General features: G+C 40.5%; 2 protein-coding genes, 1 long non-coding RNA gene and 1 pseudogene across 3 annotated transcripts in view; 3 read left to right on the top strand and 1 right to left on the bottom strand.

Annotated features, from left to right (window-relative positions):
- The window catches only part of LOC103506179 (GAS2-like protein pickled eggs), a 102,681-nt gene extending 91,940 nt beyond the window's left edge, over positions 1-10,741 (top strand). Inside the window, exons 6-8 of the mRNA XM_026821305.1 lie at positions 1,450-1,540; positions 3,100-4,277; positions 10,380-10,741. Coding sequence (XP_026677106.1) covers positions 1,450-1,540; positions 3,100-4,277; positions 10,380-10,681 — 1,571 coding nt within the window. The 3' untranslated portion in view covers positions 10,682-10,741. The remainder of the gene's footprint in view (positions 1-1,449; positions 1,541-3,099; positions 4,278-10,379) is intronic.
- Positions 10,742-11,044: 303 nt separating this feature from the next.
- On the top strand, positions 11,045-11,163 carry LOC113466155 (annotated as a pseudogene).
- A 751-nt stretch (positions 11,164-11,914) lies between these two features.
- Positions 11,915-13,266, bottom strand: LOC113466148 (kinesin light chain-like). The gene is made up of 4 exons (XM_026821296.1): positions 13,223-13,266; positions 12,599-12,702; positions 12,098-12,295; positions 11,915-11,922 (listed from the first exon to the last, which is right to left on the bottom strand). The coding sequence occupies exons 1-4, from the start codon at positions 13,264-13,266 to the stop codon at positions 11,915-11,917; spliced, it is 354 nt and encodes a 117-aa protein (XP_026677097.1).
- A 3,769-nt stretch (positions 13,267-17,035) lies between these two features.
- Positions 17,036-18,039, top strand: LOC113466150. The gene is made up of 2 exons (XR_003390637.1): positions 17,036-17,123; positions 17,368-18,039. It is a non-coding gene; the product is annotated as an uncharacterized LOC113466150 (long non-coding RNA).
- The last annotated feature ends 426 nt before the right edge of the window (positions 18,040-18,465 follow it).

The following is an 18,465-nucleotide window of genomic DNA, read 5'->3' as shown; positions in this document are numbered from 1 at the left end:
CTGGCTTTCTCCTTCCTGTCCTCGTTTTGTCTTCGATTTCGGGACAATTAAACTTCCGTTATCACAATTTTTACATCAAAGCTCCTAGAAGAAGAAGAAGAAAAGAGAAATATTCTCGTGGGGAAAAAAAATCTCTTCAAAATTTGGGACTGTTTTGGGGCCACGGGGCTTCCCTTAGGCGCCCTTTTTCGGAGCTCCACAGTTCAGTGAACCACTAGTTGTATATTGTCCAATATCGTATGCTCCTAGCCTCTAAAACCATTTTGCTTCTGTTATTGAATCAGATAGTTTGACCGGTTCGAGACACGAACTTGCACCCATTCGGTGCGGAGGCGAACCACACTGCCACTCACTACCAGTTTGGTTGCCAGTACCAGACATACACACAACATAGTTGTACACCCCACTCAACATCTGCAAAACCTCTTGCTCAAACCATCTCCAGGTCATCAGAAAAAAAAAGAAAAATATTATTTTCCAAGTCCTGACAAAAATGGAAAATATAAAAGACACAAAAACTAGTGTTTGTATGGAAGAGCTCCTTCAGGAAAACCCTGCCACTCTAAATAAAGCCTAAAAAAATTGAAATTGGAAATTTGGACCGATAAGTATTGGAAAAATGTTGTTGGGGTAGTTGTTGCTCGAGTTGCTTCGTTTTATTTATTTTTCACTGGGATTTCAAACAGCTCCTCTGAGTGCACCCCGAAATAGACAGCAGTATGTACTCGTTTTCTCCAAGACGATAACCCACCTAGATACCAACCACGGACAACATTGCTTAACCTCACTGATCTGGCTGCATTCAAGGTTTTATCGCCGCGCCGCGGAAATAGTGTATTTGTAAATAAACCTATCATAGGGTTGTCACTATTTAATTGACTTTATCACACCAGAGATAAGAAATGAGAAAAATAAGAAAATAAATAAAAACAACGCTTACAATAATACTTACCTACTAAGTGCATAGTTTATGAATCAATTCATTAGTTCTTATTAATCCAGAATTGTTCAGGAATGTCGTCCACAATGCCAAGGCAACAAGGCATAGTTCCTTGAATAATATTTCAAACCAATAAATCCAATTACTTTATTATTCCCGAGTTATTTCAATTTGTTTAATTACCTCTAGTTACTACCTATCTACTATGTAGGTAGCTTGGAAGGTAGCGCCTGCCTTGTAACCGCTAGGTTGTGGCTTTAAATACCCACCCGGGGTGAACTTTATCCCCAACCTCAACCCTTAACAGATAAGGTTCGTTCTCGGAACGGCTGGCTTTCTCTTGTCGCCTGTCTTGTCTTCTCTTCGCTTTCGGAACGATAAGATATCAGCAGTTACAGTTCCCTCTCGCCGCGCCGGGGGCAGGCGGATTTTATCCTGAGTTCGTTCGTTCTTGGAACGGCTAGCTTTCTCCTATCCTCTAACACCTGCTCCTAATTTCTATGTTTCAGCCCATAGAGCGGCAGCATCAGCCAAACTGGTGGGCGTCAGAAGTGGAGGTCCCGCGATCGATATCAACCAGGCACAAGTCCATTATGAGAGGTAAGTTCACACTAACCAGGAAAATAATCGAATTTTGAGCGCCGCAGGCGAAATTTTTCAAAAAGTATACTTCTAATTGTAGCTGAACACTAAAGAGGGTCAGTTTCCATGACTCAATGATAACTACACTGGTCTTGCGCGCGGCAGAGCCGGGTTCAATGTCCAGCGGAGTCAGACCTTTTTTTCGCATGTAAACTGTTCTACTTTCATGACTTGTTGTTTAAGGGAAAATTTTCAACATGAAGGATTTTTATTAGAATTTTAAAATTCGAAATTTTTTGAATAAGTACCTACCTTACCTACCTACCAAACCATTTTTTTTTTTTTTACATTTAGGTAAGTTTGTACAAATCCCAAAAAGCTTCGCGGGCCACAAAAATGGGCTGGCGGGCCACATGTGGCCCGCGGGCCGCTGGTTGTAAACCCCTGCTCTAGCTATTCGGAAATATTATGCCAAGAAGAGAATCTCCGTGGCCGAGTGGGTATCACATTAGACTTGGTCCTGGGAAAAAAAAAAAAAAAAAAAAAGGTCAAAAAACTGGTGTAGCCATCCAGAGAAGAAACGCTGTACTGCCTGCACTCTAGGGTCTTCACACTCTCTACCGGAGTCAAGAAATATTAATGGAATATTTCAAGATGAAATGTTTTATTTTTAAAATATTTACTCTATTTTTTCGCCTAAGTTCACAAACACTGAAATAACACTGAGGAGTTGTAGAGGGCACTGTTATTACTGACGATAGCGGATGTATATGCAATTCATTGAATGACGTGGTGATCTCGCATGAAAATAGACTTAATAGATTACTAGTAGCTTCAAAAGAGTGCTAAGTACTGTAAATTAGGGTATCACGGTCCCTTGATGGTAACTTGATCCAGCCTCATTTCCTAAACAGATAAGGTTCAAAAGAGTGCTAAGTACTGTAAATTGGGGTATCATTGTCCCTTGAGTTTAAATTTGTTTATTATTATTATTATTATTATTATTATTATTATTATTATTATTATTATTATTATTATTATTTTCCTTGATTTAATCAAAGTTTTATACCTTTGTACAGGCCCCTGAAATAATTTAGGATGTATGTACGTCCCTGAAGCAATGTCCAATACATCTGGTTCCAGGGCCCTAATGCGAAAAGGAAGAGGGAGAGGTTGGGTTTTAGTGGGTCTGGATATCCTGCTATCCGGACATCAATCCCACACTCCCCATTGCAAAGGGCGTCTTTTGAAGATTTCCCCTCTCCACACACACACAAAGAAAAAAAACCTTTGTACATCACTCAATCACTGTGAAAGTGTGAACTGTATGGTTATGTACAATTTTATTGTAATGTACGCCTAAGAGCTTGGTTAGACTGCTGGTATAAAGTGACATTTTTCAAATTTTCTTTCCTATTCCAGCAGGATAAACAAGGTACCTATGTATATTTTCTCCTAACATTTTTATTTATTTATTTATTTATTGTTTATTTAGTACAATTAACAAGGAGGGCCAGTTGAAAGATGAAATTCAAAACAAATAAATAATGCCTCCTTTTTGCCCCCCAATGTTTCAGATCCCCACCCAGGACCCGTCGCTCTTCCGCCTCGAGCACAGGAAGTGGAGGTGGCACCACCGCTCCTCCCAACCCCTCCCTCCTTACCCCCTCCCACACAGCAGCGCGAGCCAATCGCAATCGTTCCCGCTCCCCCACCCCCCGTCTGGATACCCTTTCCCCTCGCGTCGATAATAGACGCAGTCGTAGTCCCACACCAAGACGCAACGTGTCGCGGTCTACGACGCCAGATCCGAAGGGGAGAGGGAAACTTGACCGCAGTCGATCCATATCGAAAAACCGCGAGTACGAATATCGCGGCCGCTCCGCGTCCAAAAACCGCGACTCTGACACTAGCCGCGCGCGTTCTGTGTCGAAAAACCGCGATACTGAGGCAAGCCGCGCCCGCTCTGTATCTAAAAACCGCGACACGGACTATCGCGGCAGATCCGCGTCGAAAACCCGCGGCAAAGAGGGCGACGAGCGGAAATTTTCACGCAGCGATAGTATTCATTCGTATAGCGGCCTGCTGGGGGACGACCGGGGCCGATCTTGCTCGAATGATTACGGAAATTCGCGAAACGGTTCGTTAGATTGCACGAGTAGGAATGGCTCGCTAGACTACGCGAGTATGCGGAATGGCTCCTTAGATTACGCCAGCCCTCGTAACGGCTCCCTAGATTACGCTAGCACACGGAACGGCTCCCTAGACTACGCGCTCGGCTCTCGGAACAGTTCGCTCGATTACGGAAACACCCGAACCGGCCACCTGAATCACACGGACTCGACCGAATCCTACTCGCTCCCGTACGACATCAACCTCGGGAAACTCCGGAGTGACTCGTGCATCTCCGACAGTCTGGATGTGTCGAAAATCAACGAAGAAATCTCCAAGCTCAACCGAACTTATAACATAGATGAGAGCAGTTTTCTGAAGCGGACTAACACGAATGAGTATCAGTCTGGGATTGATTCTACCCCTGCGCCTCGGGTGTCGGACAATTTCAGTAGGACCTACGAGCAAGTGAACATTACCCGACCTGTGACGCCTATTCAGGCCAAGTCTAGGATTGATAGCGGTGTGGATACGACCCCTAGTATGCGGATTTCGGATAACTTTGTATCGTCAGCGTCCAATGATAGCTCGGATGAAGGATACCGGAGTCTGGGTGCTCTCCATAATAAACCTGTAAATACAAGTAAGTGGAATCTGTTGAATAGTTCAGCTTGGTCCCTTTCGACAAGACTGATTTTTTTACGTTTATTTTAGGAGGGGACTAACATCTTAGGTCTTTGCCCCTACAAGACTGATTGAAATGCAGGATGCCAGCCTAATTAGCCTAATTGGTAGAACGTCTGCCTTATAAGCGCTAGGCCGCGGGTTCGATTCCCGCCCGGGGCGAATTTTATCCTGAACGGATACTGTTCGTTCTCGGAACGACTGGCTTTCTCCTATCCTGTCGTCTCTTCGCTTTCGGGACGATAAGTCCTTAGCAGTTATAGTTGCCTCTATCAAACCTCTTGGAAACTTGATTCGTTCAGTCGCATACACACAATACCAATACACCAACTATGGTCTTGGCTTTGTGCGCCATTTTCGACTTATGTACTAATATAAACACTCATCGGATCGAAATGGCATACCATTTGGTATTGGTTAGATTGGTACACACAAACACTTTACACTGTCATTAGCTCGAATGACTCGTGAGAATGTGTTTTCATCATTTGTAGATAAATCTAATTGGTGTTGAATAGACTGAGTGTGCTCCATGGTGAATAGAATAGGTACCTCAGTGTTGTAGGGTGGTTACCGCAGCGGACTTTGTGTCTGAAAGTTGGTGGTTCGGGTAAAAATCAAGTCATAAAATTAACGTTGTTACAGTTCGGTCTGCCAGCCTAGTTACATAGCTTGGCTGGTGGCGCGCCTGCCTTGTAAGCGCTAGGCCGCGGTTTCGATTCCCGCCCAGGGCGGATTTTATCCTGATGGGATAATGTTCGTTCTCGGAACGGCTGGCTTTTTCCTATCCTGTCTTCCTTCTCTTCGCTCACGGGACGATAAAACCTCATTACAGTTCCCTCTATCAAACCTCTTTTTTTACATTGATAAATATTTTTTGGTACCAGTACCACCTAAAAGCCCCTGTTGTCTTCGAGATATCTATCGTCTTTGGTTTTCTTGTTGGTACTAAGTGCAATGAAACCGGACATAAAACAGAGGCGACTTCCGCGTTTAGACCTCGACATTACCATCCCTTACTTCCTACTCGTACCTCCACCACTGGTTACACCATTCATCATACATCCATAAATACCCAACCAATTTCTTCCATCTAGGGCACGTTCTTCCATGTAGGGCCATGCGAAGGTACTCCGCTCTAGACCGCCCTAGAAACCCTCTCGCGGGACCCCCCCCCCCCCCAACTTTTCAGAAATGCAGTCCGATCGAATTTTGAGCGCCGCAGGCGAAATTTTTCAAACAGTATTCCCCTAATTGTAGCTGAACACGACTATTTAGTTAAGTTTGTACAAATCCCAAAAAGCTTCGCGGGCCACAAAAAAGGCCTGGCGGGCCGCTAGTTGGAAACCCCTTCCCTAGGTATTCCGCGAGATTTATGATTTTTTTCTTAAATAAAGATCACAAAACTGATGAGACAAAAAAAGACCGCAGGATTTTTTTTTAAAGGCCTACGGCGCTATACCGATTTATGTTAACTCATGTACAATATTCGTGTGCTTGGGGGTAGTGGGGGCTGCCGTGGAAAGATGGAGCCTTGAAAAGTCTGCCGCGGTGGTAAGAACTTTGAGAAGTACTGATTTATAGGGTATTAATTTCGTACTATGTATCCATGTACTATATTTTGATTGGGTATTGTTTTCTGTGTATGGTACAAAAAAACAAAGGCAAATGAGTAACATACACGTACGTAAATTTATGTTTCACCTTTACGTAACCGGTACCACGAGTAGAGATGAAATAATGCGAATGTTTTACTCTTCCTCAGTAGGTATATTTGACAACTCTATGTCACAAAACGATAATATGGTATTTACAATTGAGGCGTGATCTGGAAAAAGGGCATAGCTGCGAAAACACAGTTTCGAGACAATCACGTTTGAAGTTTTCATTTTCAAATGAACACAATGTTACAGGGTTCACACAGTTGGCCATAACTTGTCGCAGAAAAGAGATAGAAAGATGATTCTTTCACAGTCGTGTTCACAACAAAATTTGCTATCCAAAAATGCGACTCCCGAAAAGGGGCGTTACGCCCTTTTTCCAGATCACCCCTCAATTTAGGATACATGCGAGTATTTTAAACAAGCTCTTCCTTCTTCTCCTTCTTATCTTCTTTTTCCTTTCCCTCTACCCCTCCTCCTCCTCCTTCTCCTTCTGTAGGCCAGACTTCCAAAATTTGGAAGTCTGGCCTACAGTACAGTAGGAAAATGAAGTTCGAAAGTAAGGGAGGGGGGTGACCGGGCCCCCTCCACCCCAATTTTTCGGAGTGTGACGTACAGTAAAAGAGAAAAATGGAGGGGGGGAGGTCCCGGGCCCCCTCAGCCCCCCCCCCAAATACGGCCCTGGCTGAAACCTCTGTCAAGCTTAACAAGGGAAAACCTTGACTAACATCTCAATAGTATTATACTCGTAGTGCTTAGTTGCTTAGTGAATGAATGAGAATTGAACTTGGCACCTGCACTATTGTAACAATAATCTGCATATGCAATCATACCGACAGGGTGGACTGAATTGGACATGTTATGAACTACTCAGTCAAAGGGTCATTAAATTTTTCATAGGGGGGAATCAACACGAGACATTTTCTTATTAAATTTTGGGCTCTATCTATGGAGACTCTGTAGGGAAGTCAGCCTAGTTAGCTTGGAGGGTAGCGCGTCTGCAATGGAAGCGTTAGGTCGGGGGTTCGATTCCCGCCCGGGGTGAAAAAAACAATTTTCGTTCTCGGAACAGCTGGCATTCTCCTATCCTGTCCTCGTTCTCTCTTCGATTTCGGGACCATAAAACCTCCGCTATCACAATTTTCTCCATCAAAGCTCCTAGAAGAAGAAGAAGAAGAAGAAAAAGAAGAAAAAGAAGAAGAAGAAGAAAAGAGAAATATTCTCGTGGGGGAAAAAAAATCTCTTCAAAATTTGGGACCGTTTTGGGGCCACGGGGCTTCCCTTAGGCGCCCTTTTTCGGAGCTCCACAGTTCAGTGAACCACTAGTTGTACATTGTCCAATATCGTATGCTCCTAGCCTCTAAGACCATTTTGCTTCTGTTATTGAATCAGATAGTTTGACCGGTTCGAGACACGAACTTGCACCCATTCGGTGCGGAGGCGAACCACACTGCCACTCACTACCAGTTTGGTTGCCAGTACCAGACATACACACAACATAGTTGTACACCCCACTCAACATCTGCAAAACCTCTTGCTCAAACCATCTCCAGGTCATCAGAAAAAAAAAGAAAAATATTATTTTCCAAGTCCTGACAAAAATGGAAAATATAAAAGACACAAAAACTAGTGTTTGTATGGAAGAGCTCCTTCAGGAAAACCCTGCCACTCTAAATAAAGCCTAAAAAAATTGAAATAGGAAATTTAGACCGATAAGGACCCAAACAAAAATGTTGTTGGGGTAGTTGTTGCTCGAGTTGCTTCGTTTTATTTATTTTTTTCTTTCCCCAAGAGTTTTGATAGAAGCAACGGTAACAACGGAATCATCGTCCCGGAATCGAACCCGCGACCTAGCGCTTACAAGGCAGACGCGCTATCTTCCAAGCGAACTAGGCTTATCAAGCTTTTATGTCTCGGCTTTTCACTGGGATTTCAAGTAGCGCCTCTGAGTGTACCCCGAAATAGGCAGCAGTATCTACTCATTTTCTCCAAGACGATAACCCACCTAGATACCAACCACGCACAACGTTGCTTAACCTCACTGATCTGGCTGCATTCATCGTTTTATCGCCGCGGAATTTTTTTTTTTTTTTTTTTACATTTATTTTAGGAGGGGACTAAAATCTTAGGTCTTTGCCCCTACAAGACTGATTGAAATGCAAGATGCCAGCCTAGTTAGCTTAATTGGTAGAGCGTCTGCGTTATAAGCGCTAGGCCGCGGGTTCGATTCCCGCCCGGGGCGAATTTTATCCTGAACGGGTACTGTTCGTTCTCGGAACGACTGGCTTTCTCCTATCCTGTCGTCTCTACGCTTTCGGGACGATAAGTCCTTAGCAGTTATAGTTGCCTCTATCAAACCTCTTGGAAACTTGATTCGTTCAGTCGCATACACACAATACACCAACTATGGTCTTGGCTTTGTGCGCCATTTTAGACTTATGTACTAATATAAACACTCATCGGATCAAAATAGCATACCATTTGGTATTGGTTAAATTGGTACAGGCCGCGGTTTCGATTCCCGCCCGGGGCGGATTTTATCCTGATGGGATAATGTTCGTTCTCGGAACGGCTGGCTTTTTCCTATCCTGTCTTCCTTCTCTTCGCTTACGGGACGATAAAACCTCATTACAGTTCCCTCTATCAAACCTCTTTTTTTACATTGATAAATATTTTTTTGGTACCAGTATACCACCTAAAAGCCCCTGTTGTCTTCGAGATATCTATCGTCTTTGGTTTCCCTGTTGGTACTAAGTGCAATGAAACCGGACATAAAACAGAGGCGACTTCCGCGTTTAGACCTCGACATTACCATCCCTCACTTCCTACTCGTACCTCCACCACTGGTTACACCATTCATCATACATCCATAAATACCCAACCAATTTCTTCCATCTAGGGCACGTTCTTCCATGTAGGGCCATGCGAAGGTAGTCCGCTCTAGAGCGCCCTAGAAACCCCTCTCGCGGCGTCTCTCTTTCCTGAGAGTTTTACCGCCTTTTAAGGAGATATTAGAGACCGATCTCAGATGATCCAAGGAAAACCACATTACGCTCTGTGTGTCTTGTACATTACTGGTACTGAATACGAGACAGATGACAGGTTCCATGTGTAATTATCTGTGGCTGAGTAGTACCTACTCTCAACCTGGAGGTGCTGGGTTCGAATTCCGGCCAGGGTGGAAGTTTTCTGACCGAAATTGTCCGTTCTTGGATAGGCATAGATGTAAAATAATGTGCCTTGAAGTAATGCGAAAGCGGTTTCCAGGTACAATCTTGAAGAAGAAGAAAAATGTAATTTATTCTAATAGACAACCTCAGTGGTATAGTGGTGGACTTTGGATGTGGAGGTTGGTGGTTCGAGTCTAAGATGATCCAAGGAAAACCACATTACGCTCTGTACATTACTGATATTGAATACGAGACAGATGGCAGGTTCCATGTGTATCTTATTGGTTAATGGTTATTCTTTATTCTAATACCTAACTTCAGTGATGCACTTAGGGACAAGTATTCATGTTTATGCTTAACGCCATCCTAGTTGGCTTGGTTGGTAGCACGTCTGCCTTGTAAGCGCTAGGCCGCGAGTTCGATTCCCGCCCCGGACGGATTTTATCCAAACTAACTAAACTGGGATTTGAAATTTTTGCAATAGAAATACGAGTGTACGTACGTTTTGGTACTTGTTCAGAAGTCACGTCAATTTAAAATTGTTACAAAAAAAGGAGCTGTCATAAATGAGCAGTGACCAGTTTTATAATAGGCTTAGGTTAAACCCAAAAAGGAGCTTTATTTTTCATAGGAGCTTCTGAATAGTTAAAAAATTACCTAGGTACCTAAGTTTTTTGGAGATATTTGGTACCTACTCTCAACCTGGAGGTGCTGGGTTCGAATTCCGGCCAGGGTGGAAGTTTTCTGACCGAAATTGTCCGTTCTTGGATAGGCATGGATGTAAAATAATGTGCCTTGAAGTAATGCGAAAGCAGTTTCCAGGTACAATCTTGAAGAAGAAGAAAAATGTAATTTATTCTAATAGACAACCTCAGTGGTATAGTGGTGAACTATGGATGTGGAGGTTGGTGGTTCGAGTCTAAGGTGATCCAAGGAAAACCACATTACGCTAACTAAACTGGGATTTGAAATTTTTGCAATAGAAATACTAGTGTACGTACGTTTTGGTACTTGTTCAGAAGTCATGTCAATTTAAAATTGTTACAAAAAAAGGAGCTGTCATAAATGAGCAGTGACCAGTTTTATAATAGGCTTAGGTTAAACCCAAAAAAGAGCTTTATTTTTCATAGGAGCTTCTGAATAGTTAAAAAATTACCTAGGTACCTAAGTTTTTTGGAGATATTTGACAAACTTCATTTCTCATCAACTAATATGCCTTCTTTCTTTCAGGTGCTCCAGTCCGTTCGGTTTCCTCTCTCTCTTCCGCCTCCAGTAAACCTCATCGCTCTCGCTCTACAGGCGCGGCCTCTCCGTCCCCCCAGTCTTCCCCCTTCAGGCGCAACCTGTCAAGTCAAAGGTCAGGGTCGGCGCGAGTGAACGGCTGGAATAAGCCATCACCGGCCGTCACCACAGAGAATAAGAGCAATACGTGGAACAGTCGGAGTAACGGCGTTAAGAAACGGCCTACCCTGGAGGAGACTACGTTTGTAGAGCAGGTGAGTGATACACAACAAGCCCACTCTGAGGGTTAGGTGTAGGGACAATTTCCCCAAGGGATGGATTAAGCTTATACGAATCTACGATGGCCGGGACCACAATATGTGCTGATTGGTTTAGATCAGTGGTTCTCAAACTGTGCTCCGCGAAGAGCTTTCAGGTGCTCCACGAAGAGCTTCCAGGTACTCCGCATAGTTTCATTTTTCTTACCGCATTTAAATAAATTCCAACATTTTTTAAATTTTATTATAACATCAAGTGTGTTTTTTATTATTCTTTCTCTATTTTTAAAAATTCCTAAAGGGTGGGGGGGTGCTCCGTAGAGTTTACAGCAGTTGCTTGGTGCTCCACGGCCAAAAAAAGTTTGAGAACCACTGGTTTTGATTAAACCTATCAGCACCAGCGGTGATAGCACGTTGAATGCACCAGTTCTCTACAGATCACTGAAGTTCAGCAACGTTGCGCGTGGTTAGTACCTGGATGGGTGAACATCTGGAGAATCCGCGTACTGCTGGGTTCCCGGCTCCACTCAGGCTGGGTGAGGTTAAATAGACCAGTTGCGCTCACTTGGGTGAGGTTTCAAAGTCAAAGAGCAAGAAAAATGAGGAAATCGACCTTTTATTCATAAATTTCAGCCAAATGCAATTGCTCCATTGAAGCGGGTAGAACCCCCGTCACGAAAAAACCCAACTTCTGTTCATATGGTGCTACGAAATGTGTTTAGTTATGAACTGTATTATTATTACATAGAAATTTTGTTCAGAACGAATGTTATTGATAGTTGGTAGCAGGTTTATTAAGGCATTTTAGATTTTGAATATTAAAGAGTTTACGAGCATTTAAGGACCCCTAAGTGTAGGAACATCTATACAAAAATCACCTGCCCTTTATTTCTAATATAAAATTTGCTGTTGACCCAGGGCCAAGGGGGCCCTAGCGAAAACTTGCGAGGTCCTTCGAAGAACTATACAAGCCACTTTAGACATGTGTAACTTTTAGACAAATATTCACTTTAGTTAAGCGTTGAATTATATGAAATAAAAATATTTATCTTTTTTAATTAATACAACCAAACCAATAAAAATTGCAATATTATTTATTTAAAATGAACAAGCGTTTATCTGAAAGAGGGCCTCTGAGTGAAATTTTGCTATTTTCCGATGAAAACATTCCGAAAATTGAAGAGAATATACTTTAGCAGTCAACGTGTTGAAACTGAAATTCATATCTCTTTGTTTGAATCTAAAAAAAGTCACATAAAATACGGCTTAAATGTCTGTCAAAATGAGCAACGAGATACACAAAGGGAAACTGAATGTCTCTCTGATGGAAATTAAATGAGACGTAGGTACAGGTCGAAAGTAGAACCACACTACCATCACGACACATCACGTAACGTGATAGTAGTGTGGCTGTCCTGAACGAAATTACCTACAATATTATGGGAAAACTTTGAACTACATCGCTCAGACTCCCCATGACGTGACGTGATGGTAGTATTTCTATAAGATTATAATTTGGTCGTAGGCTCGTAGGTCCCTTACTTACCTGCCAGATAGGTTTGTTATCTCCGTCACAGGCACCGAATTCTCTCTCATGAGCTCGCGTCAGTACTTGCTTGTAGAGGATCTCAGCTTCCTTGTATTTACCTGCGAAACAAAAACAGAAACTTCCAATACAAGAGAACACATAGACGAGGGTTAAAACCCACGTCATTATTATTATTATTTTTTAAATGTTCTGTAGGCAATGCAATTTAAAGAAGACTGTTCCCACTACACACGACACGATTTTTCCGAACGAAGACCAATTTGTATGCTGTGTGACTGTGTCGTATGGCAACTCTATGTTTAAAGCAGTTTGTTAAATACATTTTTTGTCAATATTGTTTCCCTCGAAATAAATAAATACATATATTCAAAAGAAATCTCGGGGAAAAAATCTTGCCTTACCTTGTTTCAAATAGCAGGAGGCGAGGTTGTTCTTGGTTTTGGCTACATTGGAATCATCGGGTCCTAATTTGAGTTCATAAATTTCTAGCGCTCTTTGGTAATATCTGAAACAAAGAAAAATATATCCATAGTAGAAGCTATCTAAGGGATCTTTATCATTTGGGCAGTTGCTTAGGTACTTCTAGCACCACTCAGGCTGGGTGACCACAAAGAATGGTGGTGGCATAATAAAGAAAAGATATCTTTTTGTATCAGCTGCACACCAGTGTGATGGTCTCTAGCCATGTTTAATAGGCTCGTCCTGAACCATAGTCAATCATCGTTTTTTTTTTTTTTTTTAATAAACATTTTTTTAGATTTTCTATTACCTACATCTTCACACTCTTCTATGTCCTAAATTCAAATCTTTAAAGAACTTTTTTTTTCCATAAATCTCTAAAATCTCATAGGTAAGTATCAATACAATGGTTTAGTACAGGCACTACCACGCCAAAAGAGGGGAAATGAGCTTTCAAAGAGGGGAAATCGTCTCGGTTTCCCAAAGAAAAATATGCCTATCGATTGTGACTTTTTTTTATAGTCAACATGGTTGAACCAATGAGATTCCGCTTCGAACGTCCATACTTGCTCCACAAAGCGAAAGCTCTCAATCGCATTGGTTCAGACATGTTTACCATAAAAAAAAGTCACATAATCGAATAAGGCTTTACTATTGTTGTCTAAAAAGTGATAGTTACACATCACATAGGTTAAATAAGTACTCTAAGCAACCGGCTTGGCTTGTCTACAAGTCTACACGGAAAATTATTAGGTGACGCTTTATAATGCGTTTGTGTGAAAAAATGCCCTACACAATAAAATAATAAAAGAAAGCAATTAATATAAGTTTAACCCATTAACGTCACGTGTTCCCAAATGGGAAACACCGTAGGCTAAAAGAGAGGGGCGGAGAGCATAGCACATAGAGCCGGTAGAGGGAGGCCACGAATGGAGCAGTTGCAAATGGGTAAAAATTATTAATAAATGGTCGATTCCTACGTAAAAAGTAGTGAAAAATCCGAATCTGAGGTCAAAACTCCGAAAAAGTAACTTTAAAAGGTCGAAAATTCAATTTTCATTTTCCGTTCTAATGAAAAAGTTCAAAGAGTTGTGACGTCAGATTTCACGTCAAAATGCACAGAAACGCTTGCGCACAAACAAAGAGTCATCAATTATGACGTCATCGTCTACGGGAGCATATGCCGTGACGTCAAACTTCACGATTTACCGGTATTTTTTAAATCGATAGAAGTCGTAGAAGGAAAAGAAAAAATCCGTTGGTCCTCATTTTTCCAGCTCTATGACTTTGAAACATCACCCAAGTAAGCGCAACTGATCTATTCAAACCGAATAGAGTTGAGACCAAACACTCTATGCTCTCCACTTCTCTCTGTTTTTAGCCTTATTTTTTTGTCGATCCTAGAGGACAGAACGTGTAATCTTGTTACACTCGAAGAAGAAAAAATGACGTTAACGGGTTAAGCTCCAGAACCACAATGTGAGTTAAACTCTGTTTACTCTGTACAAGTTTAACTTTTCATGAAGAAATCTACCAAATAGGTTAAAATTTTTGAAATCCAGCAAAATCGACCAATCAGATTGTCTAATCCAAAAGATTGTCTAATCCAATCAGATTGTCTAATCCAACCTGAACGGAGTTTAAACAGACATCGCGGCCCTGTCTATAAGATAAATAAACATACACGGTGTTTTAGTGAGGCTACGAACTAAATCTAGCCCTACCTGGGGGAGTTTTTCGAGGCTGAAATCGAGAGAAAGCGTGAAGATTTTAGGGCTGAATTTGGGATTGCTACTGCGATTATTGTGAAATTCTCAAAAATTTCAAGAATATAGTGGAAAATATTCCATATCTCGTCTCATCGAGAGAAAGCGTGAAGATTTTAGGGCTGAATTTGGGATTGCTACTGCGATTATTGTGAAATTCTCAAAAATTTCAAGAATATAGTAGAAAATATTCCATATCTCGTCTTATTGTGGTGAAATTCCCAATTTATGAAAATATTGAAATTTTTTACTAATATTGAGGAAAATATTTAATATCTCAGCTGGGATTGAACCCTCGCCCTCCTGGCTACCAGACGAGCGTCTTGACCAGCTAGGCATCGGCTTCGAGGAAGGTTTGATAAGAGTGTAAATCGAGCAAGTACTCAATTCTTCTTTAACTGTGAGCCTTTAAGATATTTCACCAGGGAGGTCTTGAATGCCCCTAGACTTTGTGAGTCTCTTATATCCCTATGAAGAGAATAGAGTTTTGACAGAGGGAACTGTAACTGCCTTGGTCTTATCGTCCTGAACTCGAAGAGAGAAGGAAGACAGGATAGGAGAAAGCCAGCCGTTCCGAGAACGAACAATCCGCCTCGGGCAGCAATCGAAGCGCGGCCCAGTGCTTACAAGGCAGACGCCCTACCAACAAAGCTACCTACCAAGCTGGTTCCGAATTTTCAAAGTTGAGTTTTTGACATACCTATGTACAGTTGTACACTTGTATCTCGTATTGTTTCCCACTTTCCGCGTTTTTTTTTTTTTTTTTTTTTTTTTTTAGTGTTTCACCACTGTTTTTATTTTGTAGCTATGAAACAACTGCCACATTAGACTCATTCAGTCTGTGTTGTAGCATGTTTGTTCTACAGTATGTCCTTCATCAGATGACACACAATACTTTCCACATTCAGGTGCTGAGTCATCACAAGAACACCAGAAAGCAGAAAGTAACCGGTTGAAATATTTGTGATTATCATATGAAAGCATTTTTTTTTTTTTTGAGGATTCAAACCCAGGACCCCNNNNCGTCCGATTTAATTCTCATTGAGAATCCGACTATTTATCCACGCCGGCGGCGCTAAGGGCAGGCTGGAAAAAAAAAAGAAGGAAAAAGGGATAATAATAAAAGAAGTTTCCATTGAATTAGCGCTCTTTTATTATTATTTTCTTTTTCTTTCTTTTCTGGTTTTTTTGCCACTGCCCTTTACAGCCCTAATTCGTTTTTTTTCTAGGTCACGGGTTTCGATTCCTGGCCCGGGTAGAAAATTTACAGATAAGCGTTCGTTCACCCCGGAACGGGCTGCGGCTGGCTGCTTCCTATCCTTGTCCCTCTCTCTCAGCAGACTTCAAAACACTTCGGGGGACATGCACCAGTCCTTATGGGGATTACTGAGGTTAAGCAACACTGGGAAGTTTGTAACTAAACGGGACCGTTAGCTGGACTATAAAATCAAAATTGAAAAAAAAAAAAAAAAAAACTGATAGTAAAAAAGGGATCGGTTGGTAAACGAAGAGGATGATAAGGTGTTAAATACCCGAGATATGCAGCAATTAATATAATCTTATATGAAGCTGGAAGTATGTAAAAGGAAAGATGGTAGTGTAGAAAGCACAGCTTCCATTAGGGGTAAATTTTATTTTTTGTTTTTATATTGCTATGTTTCATGATAGTAATCACTAGAAATCGCAAACAATTATAACACATGAAAAAAATCATTTTACTACAACTAAAATTTATTGGTATTTTGATTCTCTAATAAAATCAATATAGATAATCCTTACATCAAGAAACTAATTCTACAATTTTTGTGCGAGCCTTTTGGAAACCTTGAGGTGAGAGAAAGCCCAATACCTAAGCAAACCTAAAATACATAAAATCTTTTTTTTTTTTTTTTAGTTTAAATTTCAAGGGAAATGTAAATCTGACTCAACTAGGTATAAGGTAGGTAACCCATAAACCTTGGTTTTCTATTTAATTTTTTTAGTCCCCTTATTTTTATAAAGATTTTTTTTTTTTTTTTTTTTTTAATAAACATTTATTAGATTTTCTATTACCTACATCTTCACACTCTTCTATGTCCTAAATTCAAATCTTTAAAGAACTTTTTTTTTTTTTTCATAAATCTCTAAAATCCCATAGGTAAGTATCAATACAATGGTTTAGTACAGGCACTACCACGCCAAAAGAGGGGAAATGAGCTTTCGAAGAGGGGAAATCGTCTCGGTTTCCCAAAGAAAAATATGCCTATCGATTGTGACTTTTTTTATAGTCAACATGGCTGAACCAATGAGATTCCGCTTTGGACGTCCACACTTGCTCCACAAAGCGAAATCTCTCAATCACATTGGTTCAGACATGTTTACCATAAAAAAGTCACATAATCGAATAAGGCTTTACTATTGTTGTCTAAAAAGTGATAGTTACACATCACATAGGTTAAATAAGTACTCTAAGCAACCGGCTTGGTTTGTCTACACGGAAAATTATTAGGTGACGCTTTATAATGCGTTTGTGTGAAAAAATGCCCTACACAATAAAATAATAAAAGAAAGCAATTAATATAAGTTTAACCCATTAACGTCACGTGTTCCCAAATGGGAAACACCGTAGGCTAAAGCGAGTTGAAAAAAAGAGTAGTTCCTTTTACTGAGTAGCTCAGTTGGGATTCAATCCCAAAGATGAGTCAAAAGTCGCATCTCTAAGGTGTACTACTGACATACCGTGAAATTTTTAATTGCTAGCTTCTCAGAAGTTCGTTTTTTTTTCTAACGGAAAATTCACAAGACAATTTAAGAACTTGATTATTCTTTTACTTTTTTTTAACCGTTTCTAGCATAACTTCTACGTTAGTTTCTGAATTGTGAATACATGAAAAAAAGAAATGTTTGTTTGCTAGGTATGTACTTATTTTAATAACGAAAGATGAGTCAAAAGTCGCATCTCTAAGGTGTACTACTGACATACCGTGAAATTTTTAATTGCTAGCTTCTCAGAAGTTCGTTTTTTCCTAACGGAAAATTCACAAGACAATTTAAGAACTTGATTATTCTTTTACTTTTTTTACCGTTTCTAGCATAACTTCTACGTTAGTTTCTGAATTATGAATACATGAAAAAAAAAGAAATGTTTGTTTGCTAGGTATGTACTTATTTTAGTAACGAAAAAAAAAAAGACATAAGTAAATATTATGTAGTTTTTAGATACCTATTTTACCTTCTGTTCATATGGTGCTACGAAATGTGTTTAGTTATGAACTGTATTATTATTACATAGAAATTTTGTTCAGAACGAATGTTATTGAGAGTTGGTAGTAGGTTTATTAAGGCCTTTTAGATTTTGAATATTAAAGAGTTTACGAGCATTTAAGGACCCCTAAGTGTAGGAACATAAATAAAAAAAAAATTGCCCCTTATTTCGAACATCCAACTTGCTATTGGTCCAGGGGGCCCCTAGTGAAACTTGCGAGGGCCCCTCAAAGTATACAGGCCACTTTAGACATTTGTAACTTTTAGACAAATATTCACTTTAGTTAAGCGTTGAATTATATGAAATAAAAATATTTATCTTCTTTAATTAATACAACCAAACCAATGAAAATTGTAATATTATTTATTTGAAATGAACAAGCGTCTTTATTTTTGTCGGGTAGCAGCCTTGTAAGCGCTAGGTCACGGGTTCGATTCCTGCCCGGGTAGAAATTTACAGATAAGGTTCGTTCACGGAACGGCTGCGGCTGGCTTGCTCCTATCCTGTCCTTCTCTCTCAGCAGCTTAAAACACTTCGAATGCACCAGTCCCTTATGGGATTACTGAAGTTAAGCAACGCTGGGAATGTTCGGTAACTAAACGGGTAACTGACTATAAATAAAAGTGAAAAAAAAATCTGATAGTAAAAAGGATTCCTAAACGTAGGAAAGGAGGGAAAAGACGATATTCAGCAAGAAAATTCCCACAAAAATGAAGTATGTAAAAGAAAAATGTAGGGTAAAAAAGTTCAATTAGGTAAATTATTTATTTGTTTTTATAATTGCAACTTGCATGTGTAT

The sequence above is a fragment of the Diaphorina citri genome, unplaced genomic scaffold (genome assembly GCF_000475195.1).
Source record: "Diaphorina citri unplaced genomic scaffold, Diaci psyllid genome assembly version 1.1 scaffold220, whole genome shotgun sequence".
Lineage (NCBI taxonomy): Eukaryota > Metazoa > Arthropoda > Insecta > Hemiptera > Psyllidae > Diaphorina > Diaphorina citri.
Note: the sequence above shows the minus strand (reverse complement) of the source record. Positions and strands in the feature narration are given on the sequence as shown.